This window comes from Podarcis cretensis, assembly GCF_951804945.1.
Source record: "Podarcis cretensis genome assembly, chromosome: 1".
Classification (NCBI taxonomy): domain Eukaryota; kingdom Metazoa; phylum Chordata; class Lepidosauria; order Squamata; family Lacertidae; genus Podarcis; species Podarcis cretensis.
In genome coordinates this window covers 138600822-138618168 of record NC_137170.1, presented here as the reverse complement: position 1 = coordinate 138618168, position 17347 = coordinate 138600822, and the positions used below count along the sequence as shown (strand labels likewise).

Below are 17347 nucleotides of genomic sequence, written 5' to 3'. Positions count from 1 at the left end.
CCCCACTGCACACACTCTGAATCTTAACTGAGAGCTAATCAAGGAAAAATAGGGTATCTTTCAGACACTTCTTTCAGGTATCAGAAAGAACCTCTATTCTGTCAAGACTGCAAGTTTAGAAGAGATTATTGTGAGTGCACCAGAATAACAAATCTTTTGTGTAAGTTTGTGGCACTTTTTAGAGTACAATTCATTTTTAACTCACCATGCCATCTGCTGTAGCCCCCATAAATAATTTATCCCCCTGTCTAGAGATTTTAGAGTGAGTTACAGCTCTTGAATAACAATTTGCACTTAGGATAGCCACAAAAGCATATGGTATTACATTTTGTTGTATAGAGGCCAGGTGGTAATAAACTGATTTTATTCTTCTTCAGCTTTTTCTGCACCAGGAAATGGATCCACAGTAAAACAAAATGAGTATACCAACTCTTTGTGAGATTATAGTTGAAAACTTTTTGGGAAGGTATTAAAAAACTCTGAAAGAAGTGCAAGTGCAGGCACATTTCAACAGGGTTTCTGGATTTGTCTTGGGTGTGTTTGCGTTTGTTTGCTTGTTTATTTGTGTATGTGTATGTGTGATGGTTGGAGGTCAAGGTAGTTCAGTATTAAACTGAAATTTAAATTCAAAAGGATCTCACCTGAAAAGAAACAATTCATGAATACTGTAGAATTATTGGAAAATTAGAAACAATGTTCTGGGCTTAGCCTGTTCACTCCCAAATTCATCCATCCATCTTCCCCCGGCCCTAGTCACATCTGCACCATACATTTAAAGCACATAATGTCTCTGAAAGAATCCTGGGAACTGAAGTTTGTTAGAGGTACTGGGAACTGTAGCTCTATGAGGGTAAACTACAATTCACAGGGTTATGTAGCTTGAGCTTAAGCCATGAGCTTAAATGTATGGTGTGGATATTATCTCTCCACTTAAATTAGCTCTTGGCTCCATTCAGCTTTGGTCCCTTCCCACTGCAGCAAATCTCTGCTACAGCAAGCAAATTGATTACTGGATCCTAGAAAATGGGCAGCATCTCTCACCCTTATTTATGAAATAAACTTAGCTACAGCAGCTGTTTTTTAAAATCTGATTTTCCTACAGGAGTTTTCCAGCACCCTCCCCACTCAGCTCATGTTCACCCCTTACAGGATCCTTGTATTTCTGCAAGAAATGGGTTTTAGAATTGCCCAGCATTTTTTGTTTGGCACCCCAGACAGAGGCTCAAGGAAATAGTGTCCTTATACCTCTAGTGGCACACCTCAACTAGCGGCTTTGCAGGTTTTTGAAGGATATTGAAATGTAGTTGTCCCAAGAATACCTTTGAGACTCTGGTATGGGGCCAGGCATGCAGCTCAGTCTTCAACTGGGAAGAAAGTTTAAAATGAAATCAGTCATTACTGCAGATGTGTTTGGATATAAACAAGAACTCAGAATGACAAACAGGATGGGGATCATTATTGACGCAGGGTCCCATGGAGTGTGGTTTCCTTTCTTTCTAAAAATATTTCTGGGAGCCAATCAGCCTCAGCTCTCAATCCTGCAATAGCCAATTGCATTTTCCAAACCAACTGCTGTTAATTGCCTCACTGAATTGTTACTAGGGTAATTCCTTCACCTACCTCCAATACTGGTTGGGATTCAGACTGCTGGCTATGTGAGGACATTATTGCTTGTCTGTTCCTACTTCTGAACAGCTTTATGAGAAATGGCAGGTCCACATTCTTCTATATTAGCTGTATTTTTTTGATATTTGTGTCTTGATCAGGCCACTCTTATACAAAAACTAGTAGCCTGGGAGATATCTCTGATACAACTGCCAGCAAATCATTAATTGTTTATAAATGTGTTTACCAGTTTATTTTGGTACTAATAAACAAACACTTCTTATACAGTGGTACCTCGGGTTACACACACTTCAGGTTACAGACTCTTCAGGTTACAGACTCCGCTAATCCAGAAATAGTACCTCGGGTTAAAAACTTTGCTTCAGGATGAGAACAGAAATCGGGCTCCGGCGGCGCAGCGGCAACTGGAGGCCCCGTTAGCTAAAGTGGTGCTTCAGGTTAAGAACAGATTCAGGTTAAGAACAGACCTCCGGAAAGAATTAAGTATTTAAGCTGAGGTACCACTGTAATTTTATTGAGATCATTAGGGTGAACATAGAAACTCACACTTAGTGTTATTAAGTTTCATCTGTCTCAAGAACCCTTTTATAGACTCATTAATATTTCTGTTGCAAGAATATATAGGAAGGTTTTGAAAAGACTTTAAGAAGTGGTGCAGTTAAAATTTCATTTTAGTACATAGTGTGTGAGCCCACTGGTAAAATAACTGTGTGTGCGTGATGAACACACACTAAACAATCTAGTGCTTGCTTACATTTTCTTATGAAATATATTTAGTTTTTTAAATAAATATAAGTTGGAAGCTAAACCCCACCGATGTCAACAGGAGCATCTCTAGTCATGCATAAGGAATGCTACCAATTCTTTACACATACACTCAGTATAGTTCCTCATATACTCCAAAAAGTCTCTTGGGAGAGTTAAGGTACTCTCAAGTGGTGTATGATGTGGCATGAGGAACTACAGTCTCAGAATAGTATTTCATTTATTTAACATAAGTTTGTTGTTGTTTAGTCGTTTAGTCATGTCCGACTCTTTGTGACCCCCTGGACCAGAGCACACCAGGCACTCCTGTCTTCCACTGCCCCCCACAGTTTGGTCTAACTCATGCTGGTAGCTTTGAGAACACTGTCCAACCATCTTGTCCTCTGTCGTCCCCTTCTCCTTGTGCTCTCCATCTTTCCCAGCATCAGGGTCTTTTCTTCTCATGAGGTGGCCAAAGTATTGGCGCCTCGGCTTCAGGATCTGTCCTTCCAGTGAGCACTCAGGGCTGATTTCCTTCAGAATTGATAGGTTTGATCTTCTTGCAGTCCATGGGATTCTCAAGAGTCTCCTCCAGCACCAGAATTCAAAAGCATCAATTCTTCAGCGATCAGCCTTCTTGATGGTCCAGCTCTCACTTCCATACATCACTACTGGGAAAACCATAGCTTTGACTATACAGGCCTTTGTTGGCAAGGTGATGTCTCTGCTTTTTAAGATGCTGTCTAGGTTTGTCATTGCTTTGTAAGTTACATACTGCTTAATCACAGTGTAAAATAAACATTAAAAATACTGATAAAGTCAGATGTTAAAAACAAGTGGGCTATAAAATATAAGTAAAATCCATGGTGGGTGGGTGGGTGGGTGGGTGTACACACACACACACACACACACACACACACACACACACGTTAAAGTACATGCCAGAATTACATGTCTGAGTAAGATTGGTCAAATAGAACGTGTTTAGGCAGTCTAAGTAATACAGCAAAGGTGCCTGCCTAATATTGACAGGGAAACAAGTCACGGAGTGATTGAATTTGCATTACAACAAAATTACTGACAAAGGAGGAGGATAGGGACTTATGTGCCACCTGCGTGACCTCCTAGGCACCTAACCAGGTCTAGGTTCCAGGAGCCATCACTGCTGCCGCCTTACTGAAATTTTAGCCTTGCCTCCTAATGGCATTTCACCTAGTACTTCTGTCCGTAATGCTGAAGAAGGATGGCAACATCTGCTCAATTTTACACCTTGGAGGTGGCAATTACTATCTAACAACCAAAGTGTTCAGGATAATTTATTTGACCAACATCCTCCTCTTCGTATGTTTGTGAAGCTAAATGATGCTTATTCCCATGTTTCTGTTCAGCCTCAGTACAGAATGTTTCTGAGCTTTGCAGCTGGTGCTGCCTGCTTCTGATACTGGATACTGTGATTTAGATTCACCCCAGCACCTCACATATTTACCAGATGTATGCCAGTGGTGGCCATGTAATGGCCATAACTAGGCATTTTTGCCTTTTCATTTATATCTGACTGCCTCTTTGCACACAGTACCAAACAAGCCCCCCTGAAGGGTTTCATATGTCACCTTAACTGTGCTCACTTCAGCTGTTTATTAATGTCGAGAAATTATGTTGCGTTTCCATTCAGTAACATCAATTCATTGGAACAATCTTGGCCTTTTTTTCCTTGCCATGTATGCCTTTCCTGCAATTGTGTAGATGCCATTGTTCCTCTTACCTTGCCATTTGGGCAGAACGGCATTTACTTGACTGCATGCCAGCCTTTGTTATCTGCCAGACACTGTTCTGGATACATCTGCTTCAGCTGATGATACCCCGTATATTCAGTCAGTCCAGGTATGTCACACAAGATTTCCAGCAGAATACTTGTCACTCATTTGTGGACTCGTCAACCTTGGTTCACTAAACCTTTACAGTTGGCCAATTACGCATGCTGTTTTCTGCTGCGAGAATCAGACATCAGTGCTGCATGGCCCAGAGTGCACACCCAGATTGCTTGCTCTCTTAAGAGGCTTTCTCTTCTTCCTCAGGGATGTGATCAGGATGCTGTGTGGGGGACTGATCAAGGGATGACTGCTGTTCTGTCCCTCTGCTTGTTTTCATGCAGTCTGCACCCAAAGCATACTGGCTGTACTAATATAGGAAAAAATGTTAGCTGCTACAGATTGATTTTTTTGACTGCCCTTTTATAAATAGTCTCACCTATGAAATATAGTTGAGGGGAAAATATTCTTCCCCTTCTGGACAACTTTATGTAAAAGAAAACCCAAACCTCTCAATCCTTTGGAAGCCTTCTATAGTTGCATGGAAGGCTTTGACTGTTTTTTCTTTCTTAAAAAAATGTTCCTCCCAATTTGAGTAGGAGGAGGAAAAGATTTAAAGACAATCAAGGGTGGAATTCAAAGTAGTGATATTCTGTCACCTATCTCCTTTTCTCCCCCTGTGTGCTGTTCTGGAGGTGAGGGAGTAGGAACACACAGGCAAAGGGGTGGGGTGGGGAATCCTGTTGAGCTAATGGGACTCATTTCACTGGTTTCCACTAGCACAGCATCTTTGTTGGATCTGACCTTAAGACTCCACCAAATGCAGCATATGGCATTTGTATGGATTGATAGGAAAACAGTGGGTGCCAATAGGTCTATTAAAGTGTAGTACCTTCATATAGATGGAACCATATCAGTCATAATAAAATCTGGCATTGTAAAAAATCTACTCCACTACCACTTCAAGCGTTCAACATGTAGCAGGCCTACAATTCTAGATAATTATTATATATCTACATAATAATGAGGCACCTGAAAGCAATTTCACAATACAAGAAAACACACTGGTAGTTTTCAACTTCGTTTTATTCAGAGCAGACCCACTGAAATTAATAAACACGATGAAGTAAGGTCTTTTGGGTCTATTAGGAGTAAAATATAGTTGAATATCACCTACATAAAACAATTACATATATAAAAATAATTTCAAATCTACTACTGATAGCAACTGGGGTAAATAAATGTCCACTTAGAAGTTTTGCTGAAATAAGAAAGTGTTCAACAAGTGTCAAAAAGACAGTAAAAGGGCCTGAAATGCAATGAAATTGAGCTCAAAGGGGTAAGGTCCTGATTGTTACAACAGGTGGAATGGCTCTCCGGATAAGATAGTATCTGCAGGACGTCCTCTCCGGTAGAGTGCAGTGATTGATTGGGATGCAACAATCTTTCAGGTATTCTGGTCCCAAGCTGCATAGGACTTCTGGACATCTGTACCATCTCCTTGAACATAGCCTGTTAGCTACTTGGCAGTCAGTCCAATTCTTACAACAGCAACATTCTGTGATGGGGATGTTCTGTCCCAACAAGCAGTCCATCTCCTACATTCCGCAGTAGCTGCAGCTTCCAAGCAGAGAAAGAGGGGGGGCAGGGGGAGCACATCACCCCTGGCACCACGATCCCGGTGGGCTGCCATTGCGTCTGCCCCCCCCCACTGGGCGCCATGCCCCCGCAGACAGCGTGTCACACCTCCAGGACGCACACCATGCTCCAGGCAGGGCACTATGCCCCCAGGACGTTCGCCATGCCCCTGGGACACGCACCACACCCCTGGGATGTGTGCCACGCCCCCGGGATGCACACCAGCAACGCTCCCGCCTGCTTTCTGCCCCCAGTGCTGGAGCAAGAATCTCGGCCACTGCTTCCAAGTGAAGCTCAAGAGCAGCCTCACATAGAGCACATTGCAGTAATGGAGGTTACCAGCACATGGGCAACAGAAATTGCCAGCTGCTTTGGCATTTACTTTTACTTACTGAGCCAAGAGAAACCTAGTATTAAGCTACTAATTCAGAACTCTGCAGGAATGGGCTTCCCAACCGATGGTGTTCTTGACACCATAGTGAATACGAAGGCACTTTTTGAAGCTTCATCTGTGCATAGGGGGCTCCTACTTATTTCAGACGTAGGAAAGGGGGTGCAATCCTTTCATCTTTAAGACTAATCTCATTGATTCAAATGTAATGGCATGTAATGACATACCAATAAACAATAATGATTCTAATAATGAGTATTGTAAATTAGCCTTATGCATATAAGATTTCTTACAAAACATTGTCACATCTGATCTTATTCCTCGATTTCCTGTGTCTGTTGTGTCATAAAAAATATTCAAACTGCTATAATAATAGAAAATTACCATTTGGAAAGGTCATCAGAATTTATTTGACATACTTTTTAGAGTATGATGTCTTGTGAGATGTTTCCTGGCATTGTTCATGTGGCTTCAGATTGGGAGATTATGTCAAGCAGAAAAGAAACAGCTGTAGCTGTAGCACATTTTGCTTCTCATTTCATCTCTGCAGAATAAGCAGCAGCTGAAGAAAGTTTCACTTGCTTTAACAGACCTTTAAAACAGGGACTGTGTCAGGAGCAGTTTCAGTTTTCATTTTACTGTTGGCATTATTACTCAAGCTTTGTATGAACAGTTGGATGAGCACAGTTGTCATTGTCTATGAAGTTACTGCAGTTTTACAATGGCTTTTTTAATTAATCTAACTTTTACTATCTACTGCATATTATCTTTATGTTTATTAAAAAAGAAAGAAAAGAAAAGCTGTCAGGGTTATAAAGTTGAATAAGGTGGATTTATGTAGCCACAGCCTTTGTGGATGATTTTTATGAGTTTTATTAGCAAGCTAAGCAAGGTGTAGTATATAATAAAGTTTTTACTGTGCTCTTTTTTCTGCAGTGATTTTCAACTTTCCCCTGATATTTCAGATGTTTATAAAATAATTGCACTCATGGTTAAATCACATTGCACTACAAAGTGTCTGCAAGAAGTATTGTAGAACCTTTTAAATGAGATTTTTTTTTTTTTTGTATTCAAAAGTATTTCTATGGGGCTTCCCTTCACAGCTACCTTTTTTTAACAATGGCAACACATAATATTGAAGTATCATATCCATGCTTTATATTGACCCAAGTTGAAAATGAAGAATAAGGCTTAGAGGATAGCACTTCTAACAATCAAACACACTTTCTGCATGTTGAAGATGTTTTCAGCTCTATGGCTGCATTCATATTGAGCATGAACCACAGTAAGCCCCCCGATTTGTATGCTCATCCCCTTCCCATTCTTCCTCTGATGTGGCCACAAGGAGATTGGAATCTTCCACTTCCATTTTAAATTAGCCACTGTTTAGCATGCCATTCAAATCCTAAACCAGAGGTCTTCAGCTATTTTGGCTTATGCTCATACTTTTGGATGAGCACAAAAATTCGCAACCAGAAAAATGCACACCCACAAATCACCACACATTTGTGTGTGAGGTTTAAAAAGGTAAAGGTAAAGGACCCCTGACAGTTAAGTCCAGTCCCGGATGACTCTGGGTTTGTGGCGCTCATCTCGCTTTACAGGCCGAGGGAGCCGGCGTTTGTCCATAGACAGTTTTTCCGGGTCATGTGGCCAGCATGACTAAGCCACTTCTGGCTCAACAGAGTACCAAAACCAGAGCAGTGCATGGAAACGCCGTTTACCTTCCCGCCGGAGCGGTACCTATTTATCTACTTGCACTTTTTTTTTGCCACGCTTTCGAACTGCTAGGTTGGCAGGAGCTGGGACCGAGCAACAGGAGCTCACCCCGTCACGTGAGGTTTATTAGGAAGCTAATGTAACATTATCATCATCACCATCAGTATTATAAAAGAATTTAAATGTATGCTTTAGTTGAGATTCCTGCACTGCAAGGGATTGAACTAGATTACCCTAAGGGCTCCTTCCAACTCTATTCAATTCTGTGATTCAATGAAAGGGAAGAAACTTGAGAGCAGAGCTGGTTTTCATTGGGTCAGAGCTGTTCTCTGGCTAACCTTCCACTTTCTCTCTCTCTCTCCTCCTTCCAAGGGAGAGAATTTAGCATTGAGATGAACACTAAGTGTCCCAATCTGGAAGATTAGGTAATGAGCACATTTGGAATCTTGAGAGAGTGCCTTGGAAGCTGTCATAAAATGGCTGCCATGGGGAGGGTGGGGGGCCCATTCACAAAAATGGCTGAAATACTGTGTGTGAGAGAGAGAAAGAGAGAGAAAAACAAACTACCCGGAGAAAGAAACATGCCACTTGAAACCACACAAGTGGTAATGAACATTATTTTAAATTACTTCATATATTCTCTTTCTACACAAGCATGGACGATGCAGTATAAAAAGTGAGAGTGGAGACCTCATTTCTTGTTCAGAAGGTCGGAGCCTTCACCTGGACCTCAGCCTGCTGGGTATAACAGCATGATTGATAATTTAATGATTCATTAACCTTTCAATGTGAAAGAGGTACCTGTAAATTTATCATTGGCCTTAACTTAAATGGGAAAGGTTTCAATCCCAAATCAGCATTTGCATTTTTCAAAGGTGCATTTTCTTGCCTATTGGTATGAATCCACTGTTATCTTTTCATTTTTAAAGACATATTATATATTGACTCTGCTAACACAGGCAGAATATAATTTTAGTATACAGTGGTACCTCGGGTTACAGATGCTTCAGGTTACAGACTCCGCTAACCCAGAAATACTACCTTGGGTTAAGAACCTTGCTTCAGAAATTGCATGGCGGCAGTGTGGCAGCAGCAGAAGGCCCCATTAGTTAAAGTGGTGCTTCAGGTTAAGAACAGTTTCAGGTTAAGAACAGACCTCCAGAACGAATTAAGTTCTTAACCCGAGTTACCACTGTAAGTGATATGAAAGAAAGAAAGAAAGAAAGAAAGAGAAAGAAAGAATCAAATTCTGGCATTGAATGAATCAATTAATTTTGGAGCCTTTAATAGCGTTAAACAACCCATCAAAGAAAAAAATTATTTGGACTCTAAATGGAGGAACCTTCATTCACTTTCCCAGATGGCATACTCATGCTGGTATCCAATATATGAAACATCTTTTGGGCTGGAGCAGTACTTTATTAATCTCACACTGGTACCACTTAGAAAAGCATTTACAGCTTTGCCTATTCAGTGTATGCCCTCCGCATATCTAATGGGAAGATTCAATAGCACCCCTGTGTACCAAAGTCTCTGTATCTGTGAGTCGGGAGACGTGGAGGACATTCAACACTATTTGTTACGATGCCCTTTATATATACCCCCTAGATGTGCTAAAGTGTTTAGTAAATGTTTAGTACAGTCCCCAAATGTTTTCAAATCATTCTGTTGATGAGTACTTTGAATTCAGCCTGTCTTCCCCTTCCCCTCCTTCTTGGACAATAATATACAGTGGTGCCTCGCAAGACGAAAAGAATCCGTTCCGCGAGTCTCTTCGTCTTGCGGTTTTTTCATCTTGCGAAGCAACCCTATTAGCGGCTTAGCGGATTAGCACTATTAGCGGCAAAGCGGCTATTAGCGGCAAAGCGGCTAAGCGGCTATTAGCGGCTTAGAAAAAGGGGGGGGAGCGAAAAAAATCGCAAGACTCGCAAGACGTTTTCGTCTTGCGAAGCAAGCCCATAGGGAAATTCGTCTTGCGAAGCACCTCGAAAAATGGAAAACCCTTTCGTCTATGGGTTTTTCGTCTTGCGAGGCATTTGTCTTGCAGGGCACCACTGTAATTGTAGATGTAATATAGATCTTTTAGTGAGCAACAGAAAATCCTGTGGCTTTCTCACATATCGTACATTGGAAGGGCAGACACTGTAAAGCTGGAGACTTGAGTCCAGTCATGGTAACAGGAGAACTTTATTGATATTCAAGAACCCCTAAGGCCAGAGGCAGAGAGTGAAAGCTAGCATTACATGTTTATCTTTTTCCTTGGGGATGCAAAATTATCCAAGTCCTCTAAGTGAATTTCCACTTCAGTGATTCAAGAATAACCACAAACAAGGGAAGGTGCACTTTATGAGGTCCAGAGAGGCCTAGGCCACTTCCATCTTTTGAGGACCGTAGCTATAATAAAAAATATTTAAAAATGTCAATACATGAACACAAAATAAGGTGCATGCACACACACATATGTGAGAGGTTTGTTAATATAATCAGCTGATCTGAGAAGACACATCCACCATCTCATCTTGTACCATCAGAGCCAATATATTTTAATGAATATTTATTGACATTTTATGCTCTTTAATATGATAACCTCTATATCAGTTACCAAAAAAGTAAGCCTTTTACCAGATAACTTTTCTTATTTTCTTAAATTTGAAGCTTAAAGCTGAGAGTGTGTCACATTTTTGTCCAATGTGCATAAAAAGAAAGAAAGAAAGAAAGAAAGAGAGAGAGAGTGTTTGGACTTGATATCCCGCCTTTCACTCCCCTTAAGGAGTCTCAAAGCAGCTAACAATCTCCTTTCCCTTCCTCCCAACACAAGAAGAAGAAGAGGAGTTTGGATTTGATATCCCGCCTTTCACTCCCTTTAAGGAGTCTCAAAGCGGCTAACATTCTCCTTTCCCTTCCTCCCCCACAACAAACACTCTGTGAGGTGAGTGGGGCTGAGAGACTTCAGAGAAGTGTGACTGGCCCAAGGTCACCCAGCAGCTGCATGTGGAGGAGTGGGGAAGCAAACCCAGTTCCCCAGATTACGAGTCCACCGCTCTTAACCACAACACCACACAAGTTGCAGACCTTATCAAATACCCCAAATCAACAAGTGTCTGAAGTTGAGGTCCCCTTTGAGTTTGAGGCCCAGGTTGAATCACCCTCTTGGCTTCCCCCTGATTGGCCATGGTCCCATGATTAGGTAATCTGGAAGAGGAGGCAAAAGAAAGACCCTGCCTATCCAGTCCAGTGGGAGAAGTCATCCTATTGAGTAAATGTCCTGCAGTCCATCCTTCCAACAGAAATGCATGGTCAAACCAAGGTCCATTTTTTTAAAAGCTACAGCTAACTTGTGAAATAACCATTATAGTTATGCACCTCAAAAATTGTACCGTATGTCCAAATAGTTCTGTTATATAAGGAAAAAGCAGGGACAGAATGAGGAAATGGAACAAGAATGTTATAATCCTCTTTCATTTTCCCCCAGTTTTGTGAAATTTTATTTTGCGCTTTCTGATCCTTTGAAGACGTAGAATATGAATTGAGGGTTTAAGTTATAGCTTCCTCATATTTTGCAGTTGTAGAATGTGATCGCTTTAGGTGTATTCCTTGTGTTTAATCATAAAATTGAACAACTACCAGAAGGGTTTCAGAATGAAATGGCTACAAATGAGCATCTTTGTTATGCATGGAGATTCAGATACTGATTTTTAAAATTTTTTTTGGTATTTTTAATCTCCAGGGGTGATAGTAGTTTGAGAAGAACTTGTATGTTATCTTTTTTAAATGATATCACTATTTAACAATGTAGAGTGATAATTTTGCAAACATTATTGAGTTTCGAAACCCTCTAATCCTCTCTTTTTATTGCTTAAGGTATACTATATAAGGTCAAATTCTCTCCTGACATTGTTAAATTACAATCAGTTTTTAATAAAGCCTATTTAGCCTGGTTAATTAGAGTTAATAGTAAATTTTCTAGCCTGCTGACTTATCTTTAGAAAATATTTGACCACACTGTTCAATGAAATTGACTCCACATGTATTTCTTACTTATGTGAATCTCATTATGTAAGAAAAAAAGCATTGGTTCCAGCTTGTTGTGTTTACCATCTCTGGTTAAATTGTAAATACAAGTATTGTTCAGAACCTATATAAGCACTGAGGGTTACTTATATGCTTGCTTATTTGTGTATTTGTTCTAGGATTCAGAGTTTCCTGAAGATATTCAAGTGAATCCCTACCTTGCTCGTGCAAAAGAATGTTTGCGCCCTCTAAAGTCTGGAATATATAGGTTGAGCAACACCTTGAAAGTACATGATCTGGCAGTGAGCTGGTAGGAACTACCTTCTAAAATTGCTTATTTATGTATTTGATTTTTAAAACTAACATAGAGAAAAATTAACAATAATTTGGCTAGTTGCCAAATACTTACTCGTAACAATGCAACCATTTCTATATGCAGTGAAATAAAAGAAATGGATGGGTAGGGACCCCGTGAATAAATGGTACAGCGGGAGGTGAAAATGACCATGGAGAAGGTAGGTTCTTTGAGGCCCTTTTGTGTAGAGGTATTTCCCCTTGCATCTGAAATAACCCCCACTCCCAAATATTATATGCATTTATTTCTTTTGATATACACAGACACACACACATACGCCAGCTAGTCAGCAAGAGATTTAGAGTGATCTCTGACACTGGTCCTATTGAGAATGGCTGCCAGACTTTGACTCTCTGCACTTTTCTCGAGGAAAAAGTTCCTGGGCCTGGAGGCAGCTCAGACAAAAACTGCTTCTGGAAATGTTACAAGATTTGAAATCAAATTCTGATTCTGATTCTAAAAATTTGGAAACCCCGAAATGCAAATATAATATGAACGAAGGAGCTGTGGTTCTCAGGAAACGGGTAGCAAAAATAATTTCATTTGGAAACAGAGACTTAGTGCTACTGTTCTGATTGCTTGAAGGCTGAAAGGCAGAAGGGCTTTCTGTATAAGGTTGCTAGTGAGAAAGCAAAGAAGAGGAGCTTTTGTTTCTTTAGCTGTGGATATCTGCAACTAGTTCAAAAAGCAGAAGACAGCTAGCGAGCTCCAGACACATAGTGAAGATATGAGTTCTTCAGCAATCATGCAAGTAGCACCAAATGTGTCTGCTTTAAAAGAGGCAGAAAATATCCAGCAATAGACAGGGGCAGGGCACCAGAACATCCCAACTGAAAATACTCAGGAAGCTACCGGTACTTTTCCAACCTGAACAACAGGAAAAGCTGAATATGGCAAACTACATATCCAAAGCAACTCCTCCACCAGGTGTGTTAAAACACAATGCTGGACCCCTACAGAAAGCTATAATAATTATTATTTATCAAATTTGTCTTTCATCCTTAGATCTCAAGGTGGTTTACAGCATAAAAATACAAGATAAAAACACAAAATACATAATACAAAACAAAACAATAGCCCCCTCCACCTCCCTCCCTCCCTCCCTCCCTCCCTCCCACAAACACATTTGAAAGGACGCAGGTGGCGCTGTGGGTTAAAGCCTCAGCGCCTAGGGCTTCCCGATCAAAAGGTCGGCGGTTCGAATCCCTGCGGCGGGGTGCGCTCCCGCTGCTCGGTCCCAGCGCCTGCCAACCTAGCAGTTCGAAAGCACCTCCGGGTGCAAGTAGATAAATAGGGACCGCTTACCAGCGGGAAGGTAAACGGCGTTTCCGTGTGCGGCTCTGGCTCTGGCCAGAGGAGCGATGTCACGCTGGCCACGTGACCCGGAAGTGTCTCCGGACAGCGCTGGCCCCTGGCCTCTTAAGTGAGATGGGCGCACAACCCCAGAGTCTGTCAAGACTGGCCCGTATGGGCAGGGGTACCTTTACCTTTACCTTTAGGATACCTGGTTGAAAAGGAATGTTTTTGCCTGGTGCCTAAAGGTGCATAATAAAGGTGCCAGCTGAAACTAATCAGAAACTAATTGGCATTCAGTGCAGTCAGACCAGGATCAGTGTAATATGCTCGAACCGTGCTTACAGCCCTACATATAGCATGTTGCAGTAATCTAACCTAGAGCTTACCGGAGCATAGATAACAGTAGTTGGGATATCCCTGTCCAGATAGGGGCGCAACTGGACCACTAGCCAAAGCTCAGAGAAGGCACTCCGCACGACTGAGGCACCTGAGCCTCAAGCAACAGCAAAGGATCCACAAGTACTCCCAAGCTATGTACCTGTTCCTTCAGAGGGAGTGGAAGCCCATTAAGAGCAGGCAACCTTCCATCCGTCTGGTCTAGGGAACCGCCCACAAACAGTGCCTCAGTCTTATCTGGATTGAGTTTCAGTTTGTTGATTTTCATCCCATTATTGTTGCAAGACAATGGTCAAGCACATCCACTGCCACACCTGCAGATGTAAATGACAAGTATAGATTGCTAGCAATGTACTCAGAAACTCTGAATAACCCCACTCAGTGGTTTCATGCAGATGTTAAACAGCATAGGGGATAAAATCAAACCCTGAGGAATCCCACATTGAAGACTCCCCAGGACCAAAGAACACTCCTCAAGCACCATCCTATGGAAATGTTCATCCAAGTAGGACTGGAACTACGACAAAGCGGTGCCAACTATCACTAACTTAGCTGCTCCAGAAGGATACCATGGCTGATGGTATTGAAAGCCAGTGAGAAGTCAAGGAGAAATAACAGGGACACATTTCCCCTGTTTTCCTCTGACACATGTCATCATAAAGGGTACCCAAAGCAGTTTCTATGCCTAACCCAGGCCTAAACCCCAATTGAAATGACACAAGTACTATATCACAACTCAAGCAACACCAAGATAAGATAGCTTTTGTACCAGTTGTTGTGCACCTCTTGCACATCAGCTTTTATTGTTTGTCTTGTGATCTTAAGCAAAAATTCTTGAATGCTAGAGCCAGTCACCCAAGCTCTGCAGTTTGTGAAATTAGATGTAAGGGAACTTAGTGAGAAGACCTTCAGCTCAATAAAAGAGATGTACACAGAACTGGCAGATGACATGGATGTAGAGCTTTAAGCAGCTAGAGAAACCACACAGCTAGTAATACTAATCACCATCACCATCGCATATACAAATAAAGTTTTTGAACTTTTTTTTACAAAAATGCCCCCCAAAAGTGCTTGACTTGCCTAAGATCCAGGACAAAGCTCTGCCTTTCATAACTGCCCCCCCATGTCAATTCTGCCTTTGAAATCTAGGTAATGATGGCTGGCCTAACAAATAGTTATCTCAGTTCTCCTGGGTACAGGGTTACTAAATTAACATAACCTTGGCTTTCTTGGCTTCCTTGTCTCAGCTCTCAACACTTCTATGCACAAAAACATGCCATTTTGTGGGGAAGTCCGATTCAGTATCTTTGAGACCTTGGTGTATTTAGGTTTCTCAGCCTTCAGGTAGAATCAGGGTCTGGGAACTTTGATTTATCCACTCTTTTTGATCTTCTTAAAACCTTAACTATTAGAATTTTGTTTCAAAGGTGAGCAAAAGTTTAATTCAAGAAATGCAGTTTGCTATCAGTTTGCTAACCTATCAGATGTTTTGTTATACTGAGTTAGAATTTTTACAGTTAGGTTTAACAAAGCACTAAAATGCAGATACTTGTTTTTCCTTTAAAACACTGTTTCTACAGATCAGAAAGCCCTACAGATTTTCAAGATGCTGTGCCTCTAAGCAGCATGATAGCTGATATATAATTGCATTTTGAATTCACAGGATCATTCTTTGCAATTCTATGAATATATCAATGTGTTTTCATGTAAGAAGACAGTTGAAGTGTGTGTATATCTGCCTGGAGTGACTTAATAATGTGGGATTGCATTGTTACCTCTTGCAGTAAAGACGTAACAATAAAATATATGACACCTTTTGTTATTCCAAATGACTCCCTGGACAGCAGGATAACACATGCTTTTTAAAAACCACAAAATAATTTATTTATTCTCTGATCTTTTTTATCTGTCAGAAAATCAGTGTTTGTGCGTTTAGAGTCCTTGCCTTCTATATTTTATTTTACATTTCTACTTACATTTCATGTTAAACGTTGGCGGTGAATTCCTGGAGTAGCACATGTTTCCATTTTACTTCAGCTCATATAAGCTTTTTCCAGGAACTCTGGAAGCATGTTCATTTATTGATGCTATGTCACATAACATTGGAGCAGTTACTTAAAGTTGTGTGGTGATACAATTTTATTGAAATGTTTCTTTTCTGTGATTCAGTTACAGATAGGTAGCCGTGTTGGTCTGCCATAGTCAAAACAAAATAAAAAAAATCCTTCCAATAGCACCTTAAAGACCAACTAAGTTAGTTCTTGGTATGAGCTTTCGTGTGCATGCACACTTCTTCAGATACACTGAAACAGAAGTCACCAGACCCTTCTATATAGTGAGACGGTGGGGAGGGGTATTACTCAGAAGGGTGGTGGGATTGGGTGATTGGCAGATAGCTGTGATGAGCCTGTTGACGACTCTTAACGACTGCAATAGGTCTTACAGGAAAAAGCAAGGGGTGAGAAGGTGAAAAATGGCTTTGTCATGTATAATGAGATAAGAATCCAATGTCTTTGTTCAGACCAGGTCTCTCCATGGTTTTAAGTTTGGTAATAAGTTGCAATTCAGCAGCTTCTCTTTCCAGTCTATTTCTGAAATTCCTTTGTAATAGAACAGCTACTTTGAGAAGGTCCATTAATTTATTGTTTTCATTTATGAAATGATTTTATATAGCTGACCATAATGACGTCCACCTAGTGCAGCAAACTATTTCTCCACAGTGGTTAACAGGATGTCAGGACATGAAGAAAACTTCATAAACCTTTCACATTTTTTACCCCTAGCAACAGGTATTTAGTAGTATTTTGCTTCTGAATAGGGAGACTCCAGTTGTTTCCCATGGTTAATAACTGCTCATAACCCTCTCCTCTATGATTTGTCCAGTACCCTCTTAAAGCCATCTGAGCTAGCGACCATTACTAGATCTTGTAACAGTGGATTCCATGAAGTAATTCTGCCTTGTTGAGAAAGTGTCTTGTTTTGTCTTTCCTAAATCTACTGCAAACAATTGAACTGGATGATCTTTAGTTCCATTAATATAGGAGAGAGCAAAATCTCCTTCCACATCATGCATTTCCCACTAAAACTCTGTAATATAGTGTGTGTTTTTCTAAATTTAAAAGTCCAATACAGTTGACGTTGCCACAGTTTGAAAATAACTAAATGTTCAAAATAGGAATTTTCTTAGTTTGGAATAGTAGTGCGAATCAGCCATCTTTTTGCTGAAACTTTAAAATTGAAATTATTTATTGCATTTGTTAGTCACTTTATACAAAACAAATGTCTCACAGATGTATTACGAGCTTAGATGCCAATTTTCCATTCAGCAGACTAGGCAGCATCAGCATGGGGAGAATTGGTTTG

The 17347-nt window shown here is 40.8% G+C and overlaps 1 protein-coding gene across 2 annotated transcripts in view; it reads left to right on the top strand.

Moving 5' to 3' along the window:
• The window catches only part of SPAG16 (sperm associated antigen 16), a 437472-nt gene that overhangs the window by 67828 nt on the left and 352297 nt on the right, over positions 1-17347 (top strand). For both annotated transcript variants that reach the window (XM_079978996.1, XM_079978995.1), the window contains exon 10: positions 12117-12247. In XM_079978996.1, coding sequence (XP_079835122.1) covers positions 12117-12247 — 131 coding nt within the window. The remainder of the gene's footprint in view (positions 1-12116; positions 12248-17347) is intronic.